At 62.7% G+C, this 25666-nt stretch overlaps 1 protein-coding gene across 5 annotated transcripts; it reads right to left on the bottom strand.

Moving 5' to 3' along the window:
* Positions 1 to 5817: 5817 nt before the first annotated feature.
* On the bottom strand, positions 5818 to 17111 carry CD34 (CD34 molecule). Of its 5 annotated transcripts, none has more exons than XM_060183958.1 (9): positions 16909 to 17054; positions 10978 to 11194; positions 10677 to 10853; positions 10003 to 10337; positions 9621 to 9701; positions 8035 to 8176; positions 7754 to 7806; positions 7246 to 7410; positions 5818 to 7004 (listed from the first exon to the last, which is right to left on the bottom strand). In XM_060183958.1, the coding sequence occupies exons 2-9, from the start codon at positions 11030 to 11032 to the stop codon at positions 6837 to 6839; spliced, it is 1176 nt and encodes a 391-aa protein (XP_060039941.1). In that variant the 5' UTR covers positions 11033 to 11194; positions 16909 to 17054; the 3' UTR covers positions 5818 to 6836. The 5 variants fall into 5 exon arrangements, with proteins under 5 accessions (XP_060039941.1, XP_060039942.1, XP_060039940.1 ...); XM_060183959.1 differs by having other exon boundaries at positions 10677 to 10850; XM_060183957.1 differs by lacking the exon at positions 10978 to 11194 and having other exon boundaries at positions 16909 to 17111.
* Between the last annotated feature and the right edge of the window lie 8555 nt (positions 17112 to 25666).

Here is a 25666-nt window from a genome sequence, read left to right as displayed (position 1 = left end):
CTGCCCCCCTGGTCCCCGGCCTCCTGCCTCCTACCTCCTGCCCCCCTGGCCCTCTGGCCCCCTGCCCCCCGGTCCCCGGCCTCCTGCCCCCTGGCCCCCTGCCCCCCTGCCCAGCCTGTTTTCCTGTTGCCCCACAGCCCACCAACCCTCACTATGCCTGGTCCTGACCCCACTCATCCAGGCTCTACTCCCCCGGCACAGTGGATGCCACAGCAAGCACCAAGGAGGTGGGCGACAGGGGCCTGCACTCTGTCGGGGCCCACACCACCCTGGTGTCTGGGCCTGGTGGGGGAGGGAGGGCACTACAGAGGTCAGGGCTGCACAGGGCGGGTTTGCAGGACCCTGGACTCCGGCCACACCAGCCACTAGTGGGCTGAGCATCCCTTCCCGTGGGCTCAGGCCTGCAGGTCACTGGAGGTCAGCCTCTCCACCTCAGGCCACAGGTGACCCCAGAGGAGCCTGCCCCAGTCAGCCTGCCGCCCCCCAGTCAGCCTGCCCCCCAGTCAGCCTGCCCCCCAGTCAGCCTGCCCCAGTCAGCCTGCCCCCCAGTCAGCCTGCCGCCCAGTCAGCCTGCCCCCCAGTCAGCCTGCCCCAGTCAGCCTGCCCCCCAGTCAGCCTGCCGCCCAGTCAGCCTGCCCCCCCCAGTCAGCCTGCCCCCCAGTCAGCCTGCCCCCCAGTCAGCCTGCCCCAGTCAGCCTGCCCCCAGTCAGCCTGCCCCCCAGTCAGCCTGCCCCCCAGTCAGCCTGCCCCTCCCCAGTCAGCCTGCCCCCCAGTCAGCCTGCACCCCAGTCAGCCTGCCCCCCCCAGTCAGCCTGCCCCCAGTCAGCCTGCCCCCCCCCAGTCAGCCTGCCCCAGGAGCCTGCCCCAGTCAGCCTGCCGCCCCCCAGGAGCCTGTCCCAGTCAGCCTGGGGGACCCCCCTGCTAGGGAGCAGTGGGGGCTTCCAGCTGCAGGTCAGACCCTCGCTCCCACCTGCCGCCTGTCTCTAGGGCAGCACCCAGAGGCCCCCCGCTGGAATGTTCTAGAACCCTAGGACCTGGGGTGAGCAACTTCTTGAATGCAAGAGAGCTTAAAGCCTGGGGGCTGGGTGTGTGCACAGCCCTGGGTCCCTGTCAGTCAGCCTCGCAGCTGGGAGGCATCACTCTGCAGGTGGCCCCCAGCACCTCCCTGCTCCGGACACCCCGCCTGGGGATGCGGCTGCCAGGACCCTGGGCCGGGAGGCTCAGCGAAGGGATGCAGAGCCCATGGGGCTAGCCGAGTCTGCCCCTCCGGGACGGACGGACAGACGGAGGGGACCCGGGTTGGGCAGCTGGCACAGCCAGGCCTGGGAGGTCCGAGCTGGGTCTGCAGGGCCTCCAGGGTGGCCACCACACGCCCATGGCAAGCAGCACCCCAAGCCCACCCACCCACCCTGGGGCTTTATGGTTCAGGCCTGCAGCCCCTCCCCACGTCACTCACCCTTGGGGAGAACCAGTGAGCTGTCCGGCCAGTCTGCAATCCCCTCAGCCCACCCCTCCCAGCCCCTGCTCTGCCTTCACCTCCATAGCCTCTCCTGATGTGGGGCTCCCAGCTAATCTGGGGGGGCTGGCTGGGCCCACTTCCCTCCTCAGGAGCCCAGGGACCCCTGCCTTGCCTGCTAGTCGCCCCCGCCCCATGTCCTGTGACGTCCACAGCCTCCCACCCACTACCGGGCTGACGGCCTAGGAGGGGACTGGGGGGGCCCAGTGTCTGCATCCCCAGTCACCCCCCCATCTGCACCCCCCAGATGATGAGGGAGGAGGCGGCCGGGGGGAGGAGCTGGAATTTTCCACTGAAGAGAAGGCCTTACTTCCATCCCTGCTTCTGTTGCCCTAGTAACGTGGCAGCCGGTGGGGATGGGGAGGAACCATGCTAGGCTGCTCACACCTCACCCCCCAGCAGCCCCCCACCCAAGGCCTGGCCCCCAAACATCTGGGGTCACCTTACCAACTGGGGGACACAGCGCGGGCCTCCCAGCGAGGACAGAGGGCAGCTGTCACTCCTCGGAGGGTGCTCGGAGACAGGCTGAGGGAGGCCGCCCCCTGCGCCCCGCGGGCCCCCAACCCCGCATCCCCGCACCCTCGCACCCCCGCAACTCCCACAACCCCCGCAACCCCCGCGGCCCCCGCGGCCATCGCACCCCGGCGCTCCTGTGCCCCCCCCCCCGCGCCTCTGCGGCTCCTGCAACCTCCCCACAGCTCCCGCGCCCCTGCGGCCCCGCGGCCCCCGCACCCAGCGCCCCAGCCACCTCCCGGGAGCGGCCTCCCACGCGGACAGCGGCTGACCTGGGCCGCCCGCCCGCGGTTATATAAGCCCTTACATAACCCGCAGCGCCAGCACAGGCGCAGTGCCCGCGGGGAGGGGGACCAGCGCCCCCACGCACCCCGCACCCCACACCCGCGTCCCCACGCACCCAGGAGCCCTGCACCCCTACACCCGAGCCCCAGCCCCTACGCACCTGCCGCGTCCTCCAGCGCCTCTGCGCACCGGCACCGCACCCCGCGCCCCTACGCACCTGCCGCGCACCGCACCCCGCGCCCCGCCCGGCTCCGCGCCCCTACGCACCTGCAACGCGGTCAGCGCCCGGCGCGCCCCGCCTCTCCTCGCAGGCAGCGGGCAGGGGCAGGGGCAGCGGGCAGGGGCAGCGGGCAGGGGCAGCGGGCAGGGGCAGCGGCGCGACAGACGGGGGGGGGGGCGGTGGTGGCTGAGCTGTCACCCGGCCAGCAGCGCAGGAACCAAAAGGGAAAATGTCTGTGTCCGCAAGGCCCCCGCGCCTGGCAGTGGCGCCCGCGTCCTGCCTCCCGCTCCAGGCGTGCTGGTGGACCACCCCTCCAGAGCCACAGCACCCCAGGCCCCGCACCGCCCCCAGGCCCCTCACCGCCCACAGGCCCCCCAGCGCCCCCAGACCCGCATCGCCCCCAGACCACGCACTGCCCCCAGGGCCCCCAGACCCCACAATGCCCCCAGACCCCCCACCGCCCCAGACTCCCTAGCGCCCCCAGATCCTCCAGCGCCCCCAGACCCCCAGTGCCCTCAGACCCCCAGTGCCCCTAGATGCCCCTGCCCCCAGACCACTTCTCCCAGTGCCTCCAGATCCCCCTCTACCCACCCGCCCTGTCTCAGCAGTGGCTGACTAGCAAGTCTGACCTCTCCCAGACTCGCCCGAGGAGCCAGTTCAGGACCCGTGTCCCAACCCTACCCCTTCCCTGCACCCCGCACCCCTGTCCCTCCCTCTCCCCCACTTGCCCCCTCCAGGGGCCCCACGCCTCCCCCCCCCAAACTGCTGGAAGGAGACTCAGGCGACTGCCCCAGTCACCGGTGTCTGCCCCTCCCCACCGCCTGCTTCTCCCTACTCCGACACCACCCCACCCTGCCGTATCCTGCACCTCCTTTCCCTGCATCCCTGACCCTGCCACCCAGCGCCCTGTCCCCTGCTCCATGTCCCCATGACCCTGAGCTGCCACCCTGCGGGGTTGCTGCCAGATCCTCTGCACCTCCCAACTTCCTCCAGGGAATCCCAGGCGGACAAGGGGGAGAGGCTGGAGACCTGCCCGCCTGCCTGTCCTTAGAGGTCATCCAGATGCCGTATCTGTGCATGGGGGCTGTACCGTCCTCTGCCGCCCCCCATTCTGCCCTGTGGTCAGGACCCCCCAGGCCACTCGTGGGGCCCAGGGTCGCTGACCCAGGGGCCGGTCCAGTCTCGGGGCACCCTGCGCCATGCCTCCTGCAGCCCTGAGGCCCTCCCCACCTCCCCGTGGAGGCAGTGCTGAGACCTGCAGGGCTCAGGGGTCCCTCTCGCCACCCTGGGGCTCATGCAGGGCCTGGTCCCACATCACACCCTGGGGACGCTCTGGGTGACCCGCCGGGTGGGAACCTGGGGCCAGAGAGAGGACAGGAACCTGGGGCGCCCTCCCTACCTCTGTTCCTCTCATAGGCCAGGGCATCAGGCATTCATTGGGCCTGGGCACCTCAGGGTGTCTGCCGTTCGTGGGCAGGGACCCTGGAAGCAGGTGGGGGGGGTGGGCAGAGCTGCAGGGGGCAGGTGAGCAGGAGGCTCCACAGGGAACACGAGGGCCCAGCAGTGACCCTGGTCTGGCCACATGAGTGGGAACAGGGAGATCAGTGCCCCGTCCCGCCCGCTGACCCAGCCTGCCCCTCTGCTCATGGCCCCTGCGACTACGTGTGTGTGGCTGACGCTCCCAGCAGGCGTGGGGGTTGGGCCTCCCCGTGGTCTCTGTCCAGCACGCTTACTAACGAGTCAGAGCCCTCCAGCGAGTGACCAGGCCTCCCCCCATGATGCCACCAGGCCTGAGGGTGAAGGAGTGGAGCAGTGGCCCTCACACCTGCGACAGCTCAGGACAGCGGGGCGGGGTGTGACTTTCTGGGACTGCCTGCACCCGAGCCCCCTTCTGGCACACTGGTGCCTGAAGCTGTCTCCTTCCCTGGCTCCTGGGGCCTGAGCAATGTCCCCAAGCAGCCATGTCACCCTTGCTTAGGACACCTTGAGGCTCAGAGGGACCAAGGAGGTGAAGGAGAGCCTGCTGGGGGTGTAAGCTCTGAGCCCTGCCCCAGAATCTTCTCATGACTGCCCTTTGAGGGTCTCTGGGCCCTGGTAGAGTCTGTGCCCCTGTCCCCCCTTCTCATGACTGCCCTTTGAGGGTCTCTGGGCCCCTGGTAGAGTCTGTGCTCCTGTCCCCCCCATACCTGCAGGGACATGGGGCCACTAGTGGCTTTGGGGATTCCTCTCAGGCTTGAGCCTTGGGCCTCCTGGTGCCAGCAACCCCCCCCCCACACACACACACAGCCGTCTTCCCTCATTGCCCGGCATCTGGGGGAGGGGTCTCCAGGAGCCCATGTTTGGTTCAGGGCAGGTGTGCCAGACCTGGGGCCCCTGCCCTCCCGCTGTCTGTCCACCTCTTCATCACAGAGCCTGTGGAGGCTATGTGGCATGGAGACCCCACCCTGGCACACTCGGGGCCTGTGGAGGCTGTGTGGCACCCTCGGGGCCTGTGGAAGGGTGTGGCGTGGGTCTACCCGTCCCGGGCATGTCCTCAGGGCCTGTCCAGGCAGGATTGAGGTGGGCAGAGACATCAGAGGCAGGAGAACTTCTGCACTGGAGGGGTGAGGGGCACCCCAGAAACGGCCTTGTGTCCCGGGGAGCGTGGGCGACACAGAGCCTGGGGGTCAGTCCCAGTTGGCCTAGGCCCTCTGCTCCTCACAGGATGTCCCGCATCCCACGTGAGACGGAGGGTCCCCATGTGGGGCCCACTCAGCTAGTGAAGCCCCGAGTGTCCCCTCCATGGCTCCTCTGGACTCAGGTTCTAGAGAAGTGTACACAGGGATCCCGCACGGCCAGGCCCAGGGAGACGCCGAGGGCACGTGCCCCACGCTCCCACCTTCCCCCGCTGACGCTCAGGGGAGCAGTGTGGCCTCAGGGCTCAGGGCTCCTGGTCTTCTTTACTTTCTCCTTTGGTTTTTTTGCTCCACTGTTGTCCCTGGGGCTCGGTGCCGGCACTATGAATCCGCTGCTCTTGGCAGCCATCGTCCCCATTTTATGGGACAGGACAGAAGAACTGAGAGAGGAGGGGAGGTAAGAGAAATAGAGAGATACCTGCAGACCTGCTTCACCACTTGTGAAGTGTCCCCTTGCAGGTGGGGAGCGGAGGCTCAAACCCAGGTCCTTTTCCTTAGTGCTGTGTGTGCTTAACTGTGTGCCCCATCTTTTCTGTTGAGACCCGTGGGGCTGGGGGGGGCAGCATCCTGGATGGCACAGCAGAGAACAGAGGCGCCAAGTCACTGGGTTTTGGCGTAAACACACCACTTTATTCAGAAGCCGATCACGCTTCCTGTCTCTGGAAAGTTCTGTTTCCAGCCATTGTTGTCGTTGGGACAGGGGTCCCAGCACCCAGCACCCAGGAAGGGGCACTCCAGGGGGTCCTCAGTGTATCTCAGGGCCCCTCCTCTGCAGACTGGGGAGTGACGGGGCCTCCTGGGGTCAGGGCTGACAGGGGCCCCTAGGGTGCAGGGTGGAGGTGGGGGCCTTTGGGGTGCAGGGCAGAGAGGGCTCAGTGCAGGAACCAGCTGGGTCTGAGGTCACACCCCAGCCCAGGGGTCATGGTTCATCTGGCCACCAGGGCTGTAGTCACAGGGGGCCACGTGGCTGGAGCCCTGCTCACTCTGAGAGCTCCCCCCCGGGGGAGGGGAGCACCTTCCCCCCAGTCCAGTCATTACACAGGACAGGGTTCTCACATGGGGGCCCCAGCTGGAAGCCCAGGGTCACAGTGCTGGGTACTGGGTGCTGGGTACTGAGAGCTGGGTGCTGAGAGCTGGGTACTGGGTGCTAAGTCCTGGGACTGGGTGCTGGGTGTTTAGAGCTTGGGGACTAGGAGTGGGGTGTTGAGAGCTGGGAGCTTGGGAGCTGGGTGCTGAATTCTGGGACTGGGTGCTGGGTGTTGGGAGCTGGGTGCTGAGAGTTAAGTGCTGAGAACTGGGAACTTGGGATCTGGGTGCTGGGTCCTGAGACTGAGTGCTGAATGTTGAGAGCTTGGGAGCTGGGTCCTGGGAGCTGGGAGCTGGGTGTTGGGTCTGGGACATGACGGAACCCCAGCCCCTCTGCTCTAGGTCTGCAGGACAGCAGCTTCTCTGCTCCCAGAAGTCTCAGGAGACTGGAGCCCCGGCCCCCTGGACTGAGAGGGGCTGCGTGGGTGCCCCCCACTTCTCTGCCCCGTCCCCTTCACATGACTCTAGCAGGCAGAGTCGAGTACACCCCCAGGGCACAGGCTAGAGTGAGTGCGGGCCCTGGGGAGGTGGGTTCAGCCCGTCACAGTGGGGTGTCGGCCACGGCCTGCTGTGGCCCCGAGTGGCCATTCCTGGGTGCTGCCTGGCTGGTGCCGTTCTCCCGGCCCCCAAGGGCTCTGCCCGACTTTCCCTGAGCATCCGGGGCACCCGCGGGGGCTGCCCCTGCCTCCGAGTGGTAGGGGTCCTCACCCTAGACAGGGCACAAACAGAGGGGCGGAGGCTGGTGAGGGGGGCTGGTGGGAGGGGAGACCCGCTTCTGAGGCCGTCAGGGTTCCAGCTCCTGGGGAGAAACACAGGGCTCAAGAGCCAGAGTCCCCAGGCCTGCTGCCCCCCCCACCAGATGCCGCCCTCCATCCTCCCTCCACCCCTCCCTCCCTCCCTTCCCCCCCTCCTCTCTCCCCTCCCTCCTCCGCCCTCTGCGGGGCACTGACCAGCCTCTCCCCGGCAGGGCTCCAGCTGCGGCGGTTCATCAGAAAGTAGCCGGCCAGGCCCAGCACGGCCAGCAGGATCCCCGAGGTGACCAGGGCGATCAGAGTCTTGCGGGAGGAGCTCTGGTGCTGGCCCAGCTTGTCCTGGGTCACACGCTGGATGCCCAGCTGGGGGACAGGGCAGGGTCACGGCTGCCCACGGGATGTGGGCACATGGCCAGGGGAAAGACATGGGCCACGGGAAGATGTGAAGAGCCCAGAAACAAGGAGAACGTGAGAGGACGCAGGTCACAGGCAGACACAGGACACGGGAGGACACAGGCCACGGGGGGCAGATACAGGAGGACACAGGTCAAGGGCAGTGGGACACGTGTCCTGACAGACACTGTGGAGGACACAGGTCATGGGGGCAGGCGTGGGCAGGACCTCTGTCTCCTGCCCCAAGGTGTCCAGGCCAGGGTGGGGCACTCCCTGGACACCCACAGTCCCTACCCCAGCCTTCAGGACTCACCTTCTGTAGGGCAGCCTCGTGGTCCTTCAAGAAGTGGAACCTGTTGGCCAGCTCTGGGACAGGGGACAGGACAGGGACAGGAGTTGCTGAGCTGGAACCCTGCCGTCCCCCCATGCACACACTGCCAGAGCTCCCTGGTGGACAGTGACACCCAGGCCTCCTGCACCCCCCCAGAGAAGCTCCCACAATGTCCCCCCCAATGCCCCCCGCCTTCCCCCAGGTCCTGGAGCCATGTCCTCCAGCCTGCACCCCCCAGGCTGTTGCCCGTGCCCCTGACCCACCTGTCTGGTTGTCATCCACCAGCAGCAGGCAGCTGGGCCTGACCTGGGACTGAGCGGCCAGCCAGGTGCAGGCCTCAGGCCCTGGCTCCAGCGGGCACAGCAGGCTGGCCAACTTGGCACCCTTGCTCCTGACAAAGTCCTCCTGTGGATGGAGATGGGGGACGGGGACATGGGGACAAGGACACAGGGACAGGAACACAGGGACACAGGGACAGGGACACGGGGACACAGGGACGGGAACATGGGGACATGGGGACAGGGACACAGTGACACGGGGACGGGGACATGGGGACACAGGGATGGGGACACGAGGATAAGGACACAGGGACAGGAACACAGGGACACAGGGACAAGGGGATGGGGACACAGGGACAGGGACACAGGGACACGGGGATGGGGACATGGGGACAGGGACAGGAACACAGGGACACAGGGACAGGGACACGGGGACACGGACGGGAATATGGGGACATGGGAACAGGGACACAGTGACACGGGGACAGGGACATGGGGACACAGGATGGGGATACGAGGATAAGGACACAGGGACAGGAACACAGGGACACAGGGACAAGGGGATGGGGACACAGGGACATGGGGATGGGGACACGGGGACAGGGACACAGGGACACGGGGATGGGGACACAGGGACACGGGGACACAGGGACATGGGGATGGGGACAGGGGGACAGAGCTGGTCAGGGAGCCTGCCCACCCGGGAGACCTCTCGCCCAGCCCGACGCTGTGAACTCAGGTGTGGGGGCAGGGAGGAGGCCCCGGCGGGTGGCGTCCAGCTTGTGGTGATGCCAAGACCCCCACCTGGGGTCCAAGGGTCCAGGTGCAAGCCCCAGCCTCCGTAGAGCTGAGCAGGGCTTTGCTCCCTCTCTTTCTCTTTCCTTCTCCCTGCCTCCATCTCTCTCTCTATTAAGAACAAGTTAGATGGACGGACGGACAGGTGGCCCCACAGGGTGTCCCGGGCCAGGTGCACAGGGAGGGCAATCTCTGCTGAGGGTGGGTCAGCCAGCCGCTCCACCACACCCCCCCAAGGGGCCAGTCATGGGGCGGGGGTGTGACGGAGAAGGCCCCAGGGCCTGCACCCCACTCCCCGTGGTGAAGGGGGCTCCCTCCCCCAAGGGTCTTCCTAGGCTCCCAGCTGGGGAGGACGGGGTTCTGTCAGTGACATGGGTGATGGTGGGCTGCCAGTGGGTATGGGCACCCGGGGGGCGGGGAAGCTGGAGGGAAAGTGAGGGCCAGGGGTGACTGAGGACAGGGGCTGAGTGCCTGAGGGGGGGGACTGCCTTCACAGACAAGCGGCAGCCTGGGGGTGCGGCCGACGGGCCAAGGTCACCGCAGTGCACTTGGGGCACCGGGCTCTGTGCCGCGCTTGTCCACCAGGGGGAGCCCCGTCCCCTCCGCCAGAGCTCTGTCTGGGGCCCAGGGGCTGAGGCTGGTGGAGGCTGGCGGCCTGGGGGTGCTGGCGCTGGAGGGAGGGGCACGAGGACAGGTGGGCCCCGGGGTGGGGGACGAGGGAGCCGGGGGCCGGCGGGATCGGGAGGTCGGGGCCTGGTGGCGGGCTGGGGGCTTACGCAGCTGGCCTCCGAGTCGCGGTCCAGGCAGATGGCCTGCGTCAGCTGCAGCTCCCTGAGGGTCACACAGCGGATGTGGTCCTGCAGGGCCAGAGGCAGCGCCACTGAGGGGCGTCTCCCCACGGGGGTGTCTGGGGTGTGCTCCCCTGGACGTCACGGCAAATGGGAGTTCTCAAAGGCGGGGCACCTGCCCCCCAGCCCCCAGGAGCACCCAAACAGGGCATCAGAAGGCCGCCCCTCAGCTCCGCCTGCCCCCCCAGCACCCTGTTCCCTCTGCAGCCTAGGGGAGGGGAGGGAACCACCCATTGTCCTTGATGTGGCGGCAGGACCTTGGCACAGGGGCCACACGCTCCCCCTGCCATCCTCAGGCCAGGCCACTCACCACCTGGCCAGGGCTCCATGTGGGGGAGGAGGACGCGGGGGAAGCCGTGGAAGCCGCCCCCAGGGGACTGGTGCTGCCACTGCCACTGCCGTGCTGGACGTCGGAGCCGTTGCCCAGAGTCGTGTTGGGCTCCATGGGGCTCCCGGAAGCAGGCGCCTCTGGGGTGGGGACCTTGGCTGCTGAGGTGGGTGCCGAGGTGGGTGCCGAGGTGGGTGCCGAGGTGGGTGCCGAGGTGGGTGCCGAGGTGGGTGCTGTGGCCTGGGGCTGGACGGACGCGTTCCTGGGACTGGGTGCCAGGGAGGTCCTGGGGGCCCAGGTGGCACTGGCTGTGGATTCTAGGTGGACACAGGTGTGCAGTTGCTCAGCAAACGAGCCCCTCCCACGTGTCCATGGGCACACCACACGCCACACTCGTGCACGCACACACCCCTCACACAGGCCTGCACACGTGTGCACACCCACATGCGTGCATTCTCACACTCTCCCTGACAGACCTCGGGGCTGACAGCAGGGCTGGGGGCGGCACCCAGAGGGGTCTGGGCGGCACACCAGCACGGGGCCCAGGGCTCTGAGCTGACACAGGCTGGCTGTGTGGGAAGGACAGACCCCTCCTGGACACACATCCCCGTCCCCTCTGCTGGGGAGTCCCAGTCCCCCACCCGCAGCCCTGGCACCTGGGGCCATGGTCGCACTGTTGTTTCTGGGCTCAGGCTGCACACTGGTCCCTGCGGAGCTTGGGGCTGAGCTCCCCCGGGTGCTCACGCCCACTAGGCCGGTTGAGGTCACTCCTGGACTGGAGGACAATGGCGCCACGGTCGTCCCATTGTCCTCGCCGGCCCTCGCAGAGGCTGCTGGGGAACAGGACGGGTCAGCCTGCGGCCTCAGGCATCCTGCTGCACTGCCCACTCTGCGTGGCTCCAGGGAGGGAGGCGGGGTTCTCGGTGGGTCACCGTCCCTTCCATCCCCAGCTCATACCAGGCCAGCCGGTGGGGGCAGCAGGGGCTCCCACGGGGCTGGGTGTCAGGCTCATGGAGTCTCAGGACTCCGCAGAGAGCAGCCTGGCGGTGGGAGACCAGACGCAGTCGGCAGGGCCGGTCCCCAGAGCCACTGGGCTTGGGGCTGAGCGGAGCCCGGCGACACCCACACATGACCCGGGGTCAGGGCAGGAACCCACAGATGCTGGGTCTGACATCTGGGGACGGGGCATAGGGGGGCCAAGCCAGTGTCTCTGCAGCGCCGGCTGGGAGGGCCGACCTCAGGAGCGTCCTTGGTGCCCTGCCCTGGCTTCCGCACCGCCCAGGCTCCCGGACACCCACAGGCCTCTGCCTGACCTCCCATCCCCAGGGGTGTGAGGACAGCAGGGTGCCAGCCGGGTGCTAGGGACAGCAGACGCAGCAGCCCTGACGTCCTGCCCCCTCACCTCCCGATGGGACGGCCATTATCAGAAGGCCGTAGGGGGTCTCACAGGGCAGGAAGCCACCATGACGTCTGGACTCACTGCCAGCAGCAGTTGTCCCCAGTTGCACACGCACAAGCTGTCCCGGTGACATGCCTGGGCCCCAGCCTCCAGCCCGTGGTGAAAGTTGTCTCCTTGTGCTCATGAGGATGCCGCTGGCAGGCGGCTCAGTGGGCAGTGCCCTGACCACCTGGGATCTGTTGGGTGACCTCAGCTCAGTCCCGGGTGGCCTGGGAGCTCCAGAAATGGCAGAGCAGGGCTGTTAGCCTTCCCTTCCCCACAAACAAAACAAGGAGAATAATAGCAGTAATAATAATTGCTAGGGCATCAGATTATAAAACAGGCTTTTCCCACGCAACCCAGAGCTGGGTCGGAGGAGCCCAGGGTTCAGACGCTGAGACCCCAGCACCAGCTTGTAGCACTCTGAGTGTCACAGGTGAGGCTCACACCTGGCCACTGACCAGGACACACGCTGCCCCTGCCCCGGGGGGCTGAGGACCCCCCTTTCCTGCTCCCCACAGGCCCCGTCTCCACCGCAGGTCCGTGCCCAGCCCCTCCTGCCCGGCAGCAGGCGGGTGTCTCACCTGGGAGGCAGCTGGCTCCCCCTTCCTGTCCCCTGCCCTCCTCTCGGGACGTTCCCTAACTTGTTCATTCCAGTGAACTCCCTACACCCTTAGCTGCGTGTGGCCTCTCTCTTTCTCCGGGCCCCCTGGGCATCACTGGCCAGAAGAACAAATGTGTCGATAATAATAACAACAATAATAATACCAGTGAGAGACAGAAGAGGGAGCAGCAGACCTCGCTTGCCGTGGGAAGTCCCCAGCCCTCTGCCTGGGAGGAAGCTCCGGTGGGCATGCAGGGGGTGGGGGTGGTTAGCCCACAGGCGGTGGCCTCGTGGGGAGTCTGCTCCGTGTGCAGGGTCTGGGCTCCCCCCCTAGGGCTGGCTGCCCTCTGCTACGTGGCCAGCGGTCAGTCTTGCTCTCTGTCCTCGCCATGTTCTGGGCCGTGGAGCCCCTTCTGCAATCGAGCTGCCCCCTGTGCTCGGGTGAGACCCCCCATCTGTCCTCAGGAAGGAGCTGGGGTGTGGGGGCCCTGGGCGGATGTCGTCCCTGAAGCCCCTTATCTCTACCAAGCTGCTTCCTGAGAAGGTCCCGCCACATTGGTTGACTTCCGGAACCTTCCCTCTCCCTCGCCTTCCCCTCAGGCCGCGCTCGCTCTGACCTGGGGTTCAGGACTGTGAGGGCTTCTCGGGAGACCACTCCTCGCCACATCCAGCGGGGTCAAGGCCCCGTCTGAGGGAGGCCGGCAGGACGAGGGCTGTCGGGGTGGACAGCTGAGGGGAAGGCACGGCTGAGAGGGTCCGTGGGGACTTCACAGCACCTTGTTTCTCAGTGGGTGGGGAGGGGCCTTCTGGGAGCACCCTGAAATCCTCTCCTCTGGCGGCTCCTTGGTCTGGAGATGTGCTGGCCAGGACACTGGGGGTCCATAGACGTGTCCAGGGCCCCAGCCCTCCCCAGCCGCCTGCCTGGTTCCTGTCACCTCCCCACATCCCAGGGCCCTCCGGACCCCAGCACCCCTCCCCCCAGTTCACTCAAGGAGGCATTGCTGAGGCCAGGGGGCTGGAGAGGACAGGCGGCCGGGAGGTCCAAGGCAGGGCACAGGGCCATGTGACATCCCAGGGCCTCGGCAGCTCTGCACGTCACGTCCTCTGCCCGCTGACCAGGTGACCTCTCTCCACAGCGCCAGCTGGCCTCCGGCCTTGTGCTCCTGGGCCCAATGCACAGGCCCTAGTCTAGGCTGTGGCCTCCCTGAGTCACACACCGAGGCGCTCCTCACACCCCTGTGGTCCTTCCCGCACACCCACGGTCCTCCCCGCACGCCCACAGTCCTCCCCGCACGCCCACAGTCCTCCCCGCATGCCCAAGGTCCTCCTCACATGCCCACGGTCCTCCCCACACGCCCACGGTCCTTCCCGCACACCCATGGTCCTCCTCACACAGCTACGGTCCTCCCCACACGTCCACAGTCCTCCCCACACGCCCACGGTCCTCCCCACATGTCCACAGTCCTCCCCGCACGCCCACGGTCCTCCCCACACGCCCACGGTCCTCCCCACACGCCCACGGTCCTCCCCACACGCCCACGGTCCTCCCCACACGTCCACAATCCTCCCCACACACCCATGGTCCTCCCCACATGCCCACGGTCCTCCCCACACACCCACAATCCTCCCCACACACCCACAATCCTCCCCACACACCCCTGGTCCTCCCCACACACCCACAATCCTCCCCACACACCCATGGTCCTCCCCACATGCCCACGGTCCTCCCCACACACCCACAATCCTCCCCACACACCCATGGTCCTCCCCACACACCCATGGTCCTCCCCACACACCCACAATCCTCCCCACACACCCACGGTCCTCCCCACACACCCACAATCCTCCCCACACACCCACAATCCTCCCCACACACCCATGGTCCTCCCCACACACCCATGGTCCTCCCCACACACCCACAATCCTCCCCACACACCCACAATCCTCCCCACACACCCATGGTCCTCCCCACACACCCACAATCCTCCCCACACACCCATGGTCCTCCCCGCACGCCCACGGTCCTCCCCACACACCCACAATCCTCCTCACATGCCCACGGTCCTCCCTGCACAACCATGCTCCTCCCAGCATGCCCATGGTCACACCCATGATCCTCCCCACATGCCCACAATCCTCCCCACACACCCATGGTCCTCCCCACACGTCCACAGTCCTCCCCGCACGCCCACGGTCCTCCCCACATGTCCACAGTCCTCCCCGCACGCCCACAGTCCTTCCCGCACGCCTACAGTCCTCCCCGCACGCCCACAGTCCTCCCCACACGCCCACGGTCCTCCCTGCACAACCATGCTCCTCCCAGCATGCCCACGGTCACACCCATGGTCCTCCCCACATGCCCACGGTCCTCCTCACACACCCACAATCCTCCACACACACCCCTGGTCCTCCCCGCACGACCAGCATCCTCCTCCAGGAGGCTGTTGTAAGGACCAGACCCCCGCCCCCAAGCCTTTAAGTTCCTTTGCATCTGAAGGGAAGTGCTGGGCCCCTGTGGTCCTGGGAAGTGTGTGTGTGTGTGTGTGTGTGTGTGTGTGTTCCTTACCCATTCCTTCCTGCCCCCAACATGTCTGCTTCTCTCCCATGCTTGGGACCAACCACCAGACATGGCCTGCATTTATGTATTAGATGGGAGAGGAGGGACCAAGGGACAAAGGCAGGGGACAGGGACTCCTGGGACCCAGGGGTCAGGGGCCTCCAGGATCGGAGGACAGGGACCCAGCGGCGGGGAATCCATCACCTCCCTTGCTGGAGCTGGCAGGGGTGCCAGAGGTAGTGGGAAGGCCCCTTCAGTCCCCCTGTGTCCGCTGTGTCCCCCGTGTTTCCCTCTGTCCTTCTCTTTAGGCCCACCCACTGGCGTCTCTGGAGGAGGCAGCTGGGCCTTGGGCTGTGCAGAGCTGGACTGTGGGCTGGCCCTTCAAGAGCCTGGGGACTGGGATTAGTCAGCGGCCCCTCAGCCAGCGCTCCTGGGGGTGGCAGAGATTCAAAGGGTGGGGCCCCTGTCCCCCTGCCTCAGCTGATAAAATTCCTTCCCTTCCCTTCCCTTCCCTTCCCTTCCCTTCCCTTCCCTTCCCTTCCCTTCCCTTCCCTTCCCTTCCCTTCCCTTCCTTTCCCTTCCCTTGCCCCCCTCTCCTCCCCTCCCCTTTCCTTGATACCTTCTTCCCTGTGACCCCAGACAGGATATGGGCGGTGGGGTCAGGGTGTGGTGGTGGAGGGGGGATGTGCCAGCAGGAGGGGTGGTCCTTAGCCCATCGGACCCTGGCTGTTGCTCCCAGGGAGACAGTTCCTGGGGGGCAGGTGAGCACAGAGCCCTGAGCCCCTGGTGCACCCACGGGACAGGCCCACCCTTCCCCTTGGCACCTCAGGGCCCAGCCCCCATACCCTACGCTTCCTTGTGGAAACCACAGCCCCCCAGACTTCCTGGTGGAGGCAGGACTGCAGTTGCCCCTACATGTGCAGCAAAGCTGAGAAGGGGCCCAGCTCCCCCTCGGCCGCACCCAGAGCCATGCCCACCTCCCTCCCCCTCGGCCGGCACCCAGAGCCATGCCCACCTCCCTGAGGCCCTTGAAGTGGACGCTACTTGCTGAGTGAGTGAGAGGGGCTCTTGGCTGGACCTGGCCACCCGGAGCTGAGCACCCTGGGAGAGGGCACTGTGCTAGGCCAGGGCTGCTGGACACCCCACCCCAGGGTGCTGTGGGTGGCCCCTCCCTGAAGCTCTGGGACCTGCCAATGGGTTTCCTCTGCCCTCTGCCCTCTGCCAGGAGGGAAGGCCTGATGGGTGCCCTGGGTCGTCCTGGGGTCACCCCTGGCAGTGGGGTGCAGACAGTGGTAGCCCTGTTTGGAGGCTGGCAGTGACCACCCAGTCTGAGAACAGCACCTCGTTCTGAACCTCTTAAGTCCCGGGAACACCCTTGGGGCAGGGGCCTCATGGAGCAGGATCAGGGGTGCAGGAGCTCCTAAGGAAGTCCGAACTGCGGCCTGCGGGAGGTGCTGGGCAAGGGCCCCCGGGCTGGCTGGGTGGTCACTGCCAAGGGGCGACACGGGGGTGGGGTCCTCTGTTCCTTCCCTCCTGTCACTCAGCCCCTCCCTGGCCAGCCCCCCAACTTCATGCTTCACTCACTTTGCCAACTGGACCCGATGCCCTGCCCACCAGAGGGGTCATGTGGGGCCCTCACCCCAAGCACCGCCCCCAGCTGCCACTTGCTACGTTTTGTCTCATCTTGCAAGGACGCCCCCACCCCAACCCGCCATGGACCCCCACCCAGACATTCCACCCCGTTCTGCCCTGCAGAGTCCCTGGCACCCCACACAGTGCCCCGCCATCCTGTCTGGACTCCCCTCCCCCCACGTGCAGCCCCAGACCTCTGCCCCTGGGTCTTCCCCAGTCCTGGCCCAGACCCCAGGGCCCCCATCCCTTGCCCCAGCCCCAGCCCCCTGGGCCCCTAACCCCCAGTCACCCCCCAGCTCCTGCCCTGACCCCCCAGGCCTGGTCCCCCCAGCTCCTGCCCTGACCCCTGCAGGCCTGGTCCCCCCTTCCTGCACTTCCCCAGCTCCTGCTCCACCCCCAAACACTGCCCCCCCCATGGTCCCCCAGCTCCCTCCCCAGCCACGGCAGACCCTGTTCCACTCATTAACTCCCACCCTGTTCCCCCCACACCCTGCCCCCCACAGGCTCTCCCCCTTCTGCTCCTGCCCCCCCCACATCAGGGTCCCCCAAGCTCCTGCCCCGCCCACCCCAGACCATCCCAATTCACCCCCCAGAGCCTGTCTCGACCGGCACCCCCAGCTCTGTTCCCCCCCAGTTCCCGCCCCAGCCCCCACTCACACAGCAGTGCCAGCAGGCACAGAGCTGCCCAGCCCCGCAGGGTCCCCGGCATCAGCATCCTGCTCCAACTCGCTCTGCTGCCTCCTGCCGCCAACTCCAGGCCCGGCCGGCTCCGCCCGCCCTGTCTGCCCGCCCCCAGGACTGGACAGGACAGGACAGAGGCCGGGGCCGCCCTCAGGACAGGACAGGAACTGGGGCCGGGCCGGCCCCCAGGGCAGGACAGGACGGGACAGAGCCCGGGGCTGCCCCCCGGGACAGGACAGGAGCTGGGGCCGCCCCTCACCCCCAGGACAGGACAGGATGAGTGGTGTTCCCTCCAGCTCACATAGCCAAGAGCCCACCCCCAGGCCTGGAGCTGCAGGCACCTTCCCCCAGCTCCCAAAGGGACAGAGCTTGGGGCTTCCTCCCAGCCCAGCCCCCATCCCACACACCCCTACCTTTGGCCCTGGCACCACACCTCCCTACCTCCCCACCTCCCCGTCACCCATCACCCCACACCTTCCTCCCCCCCACCCCTGGCCCTGGCCGCCCCTTCCGGCAGCCTCTTTCCAGGGATGGGGATGAGGGGTCAGAGCTGCAGGTGCCCCAGGTAAGTGGCCCCAGCCATCAGCCTCCTTGCAGGGTTCACGGCCCTGGTCCTCACCGGCAGGGGGAGCTTCATAAGAACCGGGACAGAGCTGCAGCTGTCTGTCTGCCTCTCTCCTCTCTCCTGCCCTACTTCTCTCTCTTTTTCCACCTCTGGAGATTTCCGTTTTATTTATTTATTTTCATTTATTTTTAATTATTTATTTATTTGACAGAAATTGAGAAGGAAAGGAGAGATACAGAGGGAGAAAGACACCAGCAGCCCTGCTTCACCACTCGCAAAGCTGTCCCCCTGCAGGTGGGGACGGGGGCTCAAACCCGGGTCCTTGCGCACTGTACCATGTGCGCTCGACCAGGTGCACCACCAGCCGGCCCGTTTTTATTTGCTTATTTTACTTTTTCACCACTCCCATCCCCAAAGGTCTGTGTCCCCAGAGACATCCAGTTCTCCCAGTTGTGGACAGAGGCTGCCACTTTTCCCCACATTCCCCTTCCCAGTGTCTACGTTCCGCACATGAGTGGAGCCGCCCTGTTGCCTTCCTTCACCCCCTGGCTGGCTTCACTGAGCGCCACTTTCTCCAGTTCCGTCCCCTTTATCACAAAGGACACACTAGCATCTTTCTTTTAAAAAAAAAATCTATTTATTTCCTTTTGTTGCCCTTGTTGTTTTATTGTTGTGGTTACTGATGTCGTTGTTGTTGGATAGGACAGAGAGAAATGGAGAGAGGAGGGGAAGACAGAGAGGGGGAGAGAAAGACAGACACCTGCAGACCTGCTTCACCACCTGTGAAGCGACTCCCCTGCAGGTGGGGAGCCGGGGGCTCGAACCGGGATCCTTGCACCGGTCCTTGCGCTTTGCGCCACGTGCGCATAACCCGCTGCGCCACCGCCCGGCTCCCTGTCCAGTAACATTTTTGTCCAGTCATCTGGCAAAGAGCATTTTGGCTGCTTCCAGGTTTTTTGGTTTGTTTGTTTGTTTGCTGTTGTGAATGAACCACTATGAACACAGGGTGCATTGTCACATCTTTGGGTCACTGCCTGGCAGTGGAATCGCTGGGTCCTGTGGCCTCTCTGCCTGTGTCTGTTTAAGGATCCTCCACGCTGTTCTCCATGGGCTGCCCCGGTGTGCACCCACCTGCAGTGCAGTAGTTCCTCTCTCTAAGTGCTCTTGTTTTATTGATGGAGCCCATTCTTACAAGTGTGAGTGAAATCTCAGTGTGGTTTGTATTTCTCTATCATGAAAAAGGAGGAGGAGGAGGAGGAGGAGAAAAAAGTAAAGACCGCCAAGAGTGGGTGTCCGTCAGGTGGTTACCAGTTTCCAGGGACAGTCCTGCTGGCCATGATAAGGACATGCTAGAGGGAGAGAGAGAGAGAGAGAGAGAGAGAGAGAGAGAGAGAGAGAGAGAGAGGGACTTCTTTGTGTTCCCGGGTCTCTCCATGGAGAGCCAACAGCGCTTTCTTTTTCTTTTCTTTTTTCCCCACTATCTATTCTTTTAATCACTTTATTTATTTTCCCCTTTGTTGCCCTTGTTGTTTTGTTGTTGCAGTTATTGTTGTTGTTGCCATTGATGTCGGTGTTGGACAGGACAGAGAGAAATGGAGAGAGGAGGGGCAGACAGAGAGGGGGAGAGAAAGACAGACACCTGCAGACCTGCTTCACCGCCTGTGAAGCGACTCCCCTGCAGGTGGGGAGCCGGGGGCTCGAACCGGGATCCTTGCACCGGTCCTTGCGCTTTGCACCACCTGCGCTTGACCCGCTGCGCCACTGCCCGACTCCCCCACTGGTGCTTTCTGAGGGCGGGCGCCCCTTTCCACAGCCATCTTCAAGTCCCAGGCGCAATGCTGCCATGGTGAGTCTCAGGCCTGTGCCGCATCTGGGCCCAGGACACACCTGGCGCCAGGCCCCGCCCCCAGAGCCGAGGCCCACAGGCAGTGTGGGCATACAGGCCCCGAGTGCACCAGTCCCTGGTAGCGCTGCCAAGTCTTCTCAGAAGGGAAGGGTAAAATACTCGACTCGGGGCTGGCCGGTGCCGCCTCCCATGGAGATCACGCTGCAGGACACAAGGACCTGGGTTCAAGCCCCTGATCCCAACTTGCAGGGAAAAAGCTTCACAAGCAGTGATGTCTCGATTTCTCTCTGCCTGTATCCAATAAATAAATAAAATATTAGAAAGCACATGTGACTTAAGAGTTGAGGAGAAAATGTAATGGTCGTGCAAACAAACCCTCTGGTCTGAGGTCCCAGGTTCAGTCCCCTGCACGACCATAAACCAGAACTGAGCAGGGCTCTGGGAAAAAACAACCAGAGATGACCACATGACTTAAGGGCTAGGGGGCCGGCATCACAGTTCTGCAAAAAGACTCTCCCGACTGAGGCTCTGATGTCCCAGGTTTAATCCCCGGCACCACCATAAGCCAGAGCTGAGCAGGGCTTTGGTGAAAAATAAACAAATAATTTAAAATGAACAGGAAAATACAAATATGTTTTAGATACATTATTCTTCTGGAGCAAAAAAGAGAAGAAGAGTTGGGAGGGTGTCTTCCTGGAATTACACAAGCACAGAACTTCTCATTTCCGTGTGGTGTTTGCAAGGTGAGCAATGTCAGGAAAGCAGAGCAGATGGGGAAAAGGTTGTCTGATTCTGGCAACAGTTAGTGTATCAGAGCCAGTGACAGCTGCTTCAGAAAGATACAGAATCAGCAAGAGGGGGCAGGCTGGTGGGGCACCTGGCTGAGCACACATTACAGAGCACAAGGACCAGGGTTCGAGCTCCCGGTCCCCACCTGCAGGGGAAGCTTTGCAAGTGGTGAAGCAGTGCTGCAGGGGTCTCTCTGTCTCTCTCCTCTCTCACCCCCTTTCCTCTCAATTTTTGGCTGTCTCTATCCAATAAATAAAGATTAAAAATTTTAAAAAGGGAGTCGAGTGGTAGCGCAGCGGGTTAAGTGCAAGTGGTGCAAAGTGCAAGGACCGGCGTAAGGATCCCGGTTCGAGCCCCCGGCTCCCCACCTGCAGGGGAGTCGCTGCACAGGCGGTGAAGCAGGTCTGTAGGTGTCTGTCTTTCTCTCCCCTCTCTGTCTTCCCCTCCTCTCTCCATTTCTCTCTGTCCTATCCTACAGCGGTGACATAAATAACAATAACTACAACAATAAAACAGCAAGGGCAACAAAAGGGAATCAATAAATATTTTTAAAAAGAGCTCCATCTACCAACAGCTAGTGGCAGTTCAGCTAACAGGCCGGTTCACACTAGCGGAAGGCTGGCTTCTGCTCCGATGCAGCCCTCGGTTTAAACGTAACAAAGTCACCCCAGTCTCATCAACAGTAACACTTTACGAGTCCACCAGAGGTCATGTCACTCAGAAACGTGACAAACACTCCAGCCAAACATGACCACGTGACTTAAGGGCTGGGGAGCCGGCATCACGGCTCTGCAGAGACTCTCCCGCCTGAGGCTCTGAGGCCCCAGGTTTAATCTCCAGCACCACCATCAGCCAGAGTCTCCTCCCGGCCGCGGGGATGTCGGAGCTGAATGTCTGCCCACGGGGTGGGGCTCTGCCGTCATATTGCCCTGGGTCGGTGCTGGGGACCACTTCGTCCTCGGGGAGACAGACGCCCGTCCAGCAGTGAGGCGTCTCCTGCTTGCCTGGAGCCCTGCAGGTTCGTTGCCAGGACTTCTCCTCTCCAGACCAAGTTTTCCAGACAGAGACAGTGAGGGAGAGGGGGGCTGGGCAGTGGCGCACCCGGCTAAGCACACATGGTACTAAGCACAGGGACCCACATAAGGACCTGGGTTCAAGACCCCGGCTCCCCACCTGCAGGGGGTCGCTTCACAGGCGGTGAAGCAGATCTGCAGGTGTCTGTCTGTCTGTCTCTGTCTCCTCTCTTCTCTCAATTTCTCTCTGTCCTGTCCAATAAAATGGGAAAAATGGTCGCCAGGAGCAGTGGATTTGTGGTGCTGGTATCGAGTCCCAGTGATCACTCTGGATGGGGGGTGGGGAGGAGAGGAGGCTGGGCTTGAACCTGGGATGTGTGTGTGCAGACCAGGCACCTTCCCAGGTGACATATCTTGCCATCCTTTAGTGAAAATTAGAGTTTATTTACATCCTGTCAAAGGACCACATGCATTTTCACTCTTTTTAAAAATTCAATGTTATTTATTTGGTAGGACAGAGAGACACTGAGAAGGGAGGGGAGATGGAGACAGACAGACAGATCCCTGCAGCCCTGCTCTACCACCTGTGAAGCTTCCCCCCTGCAGGGGGCTTGAGCCTGCGCCTCTGCACATGGGAAGCTGTGTGCTCCACTGGGCCTGCCACCCGCCTCTCCTTTCGATTGTTGTCAGTGTCATCACCTTTTGGATGAACTAAAATCCTACGACCCCACTGAGGACTCTGGAATATTAACTGTATTTCCCCCCAAGGGCAAAGACGATCGGTGAGGGGAGCGTCAAGTCCACACTCATCCCTCTCACGTCTCTTGTAGCCGCTATTCCACATCCAAACCCACAGACGTGAGGATGAGCAACCGGCAGGAAGAAGTCAGCTTGCTGAGGAGAAGCCACAAGAGGAACAGGGAGCCCAGAGGCCAGGGGAGGCCCAGGACACAGGCCCGTGGGAAGCTCGCCCTGGGGACCTGGGGAGGGCGCGGCGGAAACTGAGCGACCAGAGCAGCGTGTGGTGACAGCGGGTGCCTGCCGCAAAGCTCCCGGCTCCCAGCCCTCACTGGGCTTGACCGCCAGTCACCCGGAGGCCGGGAGGACAGAGACGCCCGAGTTGGCTGCACAGCCGGCCCCCAGTGTCCCGGCCAGAGGCACCCAGTCAGTACCCGCACCGGGACCCGTGCCACCTTGGAGTCTTTGTTTGGTTTTGAGGGCAAGGTGTGCAGGAGATGTGATCCAGGCACATATGAGATGTGAGTGATCATGTCAAAAAAGAAAAGTGACTTCCCTTTAGTTTCAGGAAAACACCAGTTAAACAAACATAGCAGGCAAGGCACTTTTGTCGTAACTGCACAGAGACAAGTCAAGTCCACAGCACAGCTTTAGTCAGTGAGCCTGCCTGGAACAGTCTAATCCACACTGTGCACACACGCACACACGCACACATGCATACATGCACACACAAGGCACACGCACACACACATGCACACACAAGGCACACACAAGGCACACACGCACACACACAAACACACACGCACACATGCACACACACAAGGCACACACGCACACACACACACACATGCACACACACACATGAACACACACATGCACACACACGCACACACAGGTGTGCAGACTCACATGGGGACATAGGCAGAAAGATAAGACACTTAGCAGGAGGCTGGGTGGGAGTCACTTGCTGAATGAGAGGATACCCCTCCAAAGCCTGTATCTCGTCAGCTCAATGAAACAAACGCCTCCTGTGACTTGGACATGGACAGGGAGTGGTGTGGCCCGGGATGTGGACGTGGCCTGGTGGTTAAAGCCGTGGTCTCTACGCGTGAGGCCCTGAATCCCCCACCCCTGGCTCTGTATAGGCCCGAGCTACAGAGTGAACATGGCTCTCCCCCCGCCCCCCGCCCCTCTGATGTGACCATGTTGCATCGGAACCTTCCTGCTAGTCTATAACCAGGAAAGTTGTTCTTTTTTTTTTTCTTCCATTTTTTAAAATTGTTTCTTCTTTAAATTTTTTAATGGTTTAATAATGATTAACAAGATTGTAAGATCACAGGGCTACAACTCCACACAGTTCCCACCACCAGAGTTCCGTGTCCCACCCCCTCCATTGGAAGCTTCCCTGTTCTTTATCCCTCTGGGAGTCTGGACCCAGGGTCATTATGGGGAGCAGCAGGTGGGAGGTCTGGCTTCTGTCACTGCTTCTCTGCTGGACACGGGTGTTGGCAGGTCAATCCACAGCCCCAGCCTGTTTTATATTTACGCTTTGCTAGCTTTCTCTGTATAACATTCACTTCCTCAGGATGTCTATCTTTTTTCCTAAGTGTTGACCCCAATCAAACATTTCTGTCACTTTATGAGATAAGTAAGAAGTAGACGGTCACGATTCCCCTAGACCAGCATCAGATGCCCGTGGGTAGGAGTGGCGTCCGACCACGTTAACTGGGCCCCTACGACACTGATCCCACAGGCCTCAGGGCTACAGGCTCTGCAGTCACACCTCATGCGACCGACCGCACTGGGTGGGCTGGGTGGTCTCCCAGGTGCAGACAAGTGGGTGGGCTGTTTTCCAATCTGTGCCATTCAGACACTTAGTGATTTGAAAGCTGAGAAAAACGTTTCCTCCACAAAGAAAGTTGGAGTTATTTTCCAAAACTCAACTATGCTTCTTTTTTTTTCTCTCAATCCTTTGTATTTTTTTTTTTTTTTTTGGAAGGATGTTTTCTCTTGCCACCAAGTCTGAAAACGTTACCTAGTTCTCACTCTCTCTGCCTCCATGGTCATTGCTGGGGCTCAGTGTCCACACTACAAGCCCACTGCTCCTGGTGGCCATTTTTGCCATTGGATAGGACAGAAGGAAATTGAGAGACGGGGGAGAGAAAGATGAACACTTACAGACCTGCTTCACTGCTTGTGAAGCATCTCCCCTGCAGGTGGGGAGCTGGGGGCTCGAACCAGGATCCTTGCGCTGGTCCCTGCGCTTTGTACCACCTGCGCCTAATCCACTGTGCTACCGCCCGACTCCCCACCCTGTTGCATTTATACAAGCCTGCTAGAGAGCTGAATTGCAGTTTGGAAGTTGACTCAGATGGCCTTTTCTGGGGATTTAATAAAACCTATGTTCATCTTGGTCTCCAAGGGTCCTGCTTGGAACTGAGACCCTCTCTCCATGTTGCAGACTTATTGTTCTTAGAAAACTCTCAGGGTAAGATCAGAAGAGAAAACACAAGTAGAACCTGAACTGGAGTTGGCGTATCGCGCCAAAGTAAAAGACTCTGGGGTGGGTGGGTGGGTGGGTGGGGAGAATACAGGTCCAAAAAAGATGACAGAGGACCTAGTGGGGGTTGTATTGTTATATGGAAAACTGGGAAATGTTATGCATGTACAAACTATTGTATTTACTGTCAAATATAAAACATTAATTCCCTACCCAATAAAGAAATTTTAAAAAAGAAAGCTCTCAGGGGTTAGAGCCTGGTTCTGGGGGGCTCCTGGTGGTGGGGTGTGTGATGCTTGAAGCCAACGATGCCGGGAGATCCCTTTGCAAGGCTGGTCATATTATTTTAAAACCCCAGGCCAGCCCCCGGGGGGGGGGGCTGGTGCCCCAAGGCCACCAGACACTGAGGCAGGCACAGCAAAACCGAGATGAGTCTGTGGGGGGCTCTCCCCCATGGTCCCCGAGACCACGGGCCGTGGCTTCAGCCACCGGCAAGTCCTGGTGTGGGCGGCCTGGGGGCAGGCGGCGGGTGCCCAGCCTGGGCTCCTCCGGAGATGCCATGGCCTGGCCAGCTCCCTCCCCTGGTGTCTCGTTCTCTGAGACTAATTCAGAGAGAACTGACCGGAGGGTCCTGTTCTGGCCCTTCCTGGAGCGGATGTGTGGGCAGCTTGGGCTGTCTGGAAGGGGAGTTTCGTCCTCCAGACGCTGAAGACTCTGCCTTCTTGCCAGCTGTGTTTGTTGGTGTGAAAATGTGCTGTGTCACGTTGGTAAAGAAAACAGACAGATAGGCAAAGTCCTGGGGCCAGGATGGTGTGGGAGTGGGGCCGGCTGAGCCCACTGCCAGGTGAGGGGCCGAGTCTGGCCAGGCTCTCTGGCGGCACTGTGACCCCACTAGTCAGAAACATGCCCTTCCCAGACAAGATTTCAGCCCAGCTGCATGTTAGCTGTCGGGCTCAGGCAGAAATGACTAAAGTCATGGACCCCCTGGAACATACCTAAAACAGACTTCCTGGCTTCTCCTCACAAAAAGACCCCTAATTCCACCTGCTCTACTCCTACCTTTGGGTTCCTGTTTATTAAACAATTTGTTCTGCTTTACATCTTAATGCTTTTTCAGCCACCAAGCTGCAGATGCTACCATGACACCAACCTGACCTCCCTGGGCAGACGCCTTCACCCGTGTGTCCCTGCAGCCTCCCCTCCCCAGAGCCCTGCCCCACTAGGGACAGACAGACACAGGCTGGGGGTGTGGATCCACCTGCCAACACCCATGTCCAGTGGAG

Source organism: Erinaceus europaeus, unplaced genomic scaffold (genome assembly GCF_950295315.1).
Source record: "Erinaceus europaeus unplaced genomic scaffold, mEriEur2.1 scaffold_915, whole genome shotgun sequence".
Taxonomy (NCBI): Eukaryota; Metazoa; Chordata; class Mammalia; order Eulipotyphla; family Erinaceidae; genus Erinaceus; species Erinaceus europaeus.
This window is presented reverse-complemented; position numbering and strand designations above follow the sequence as displayed.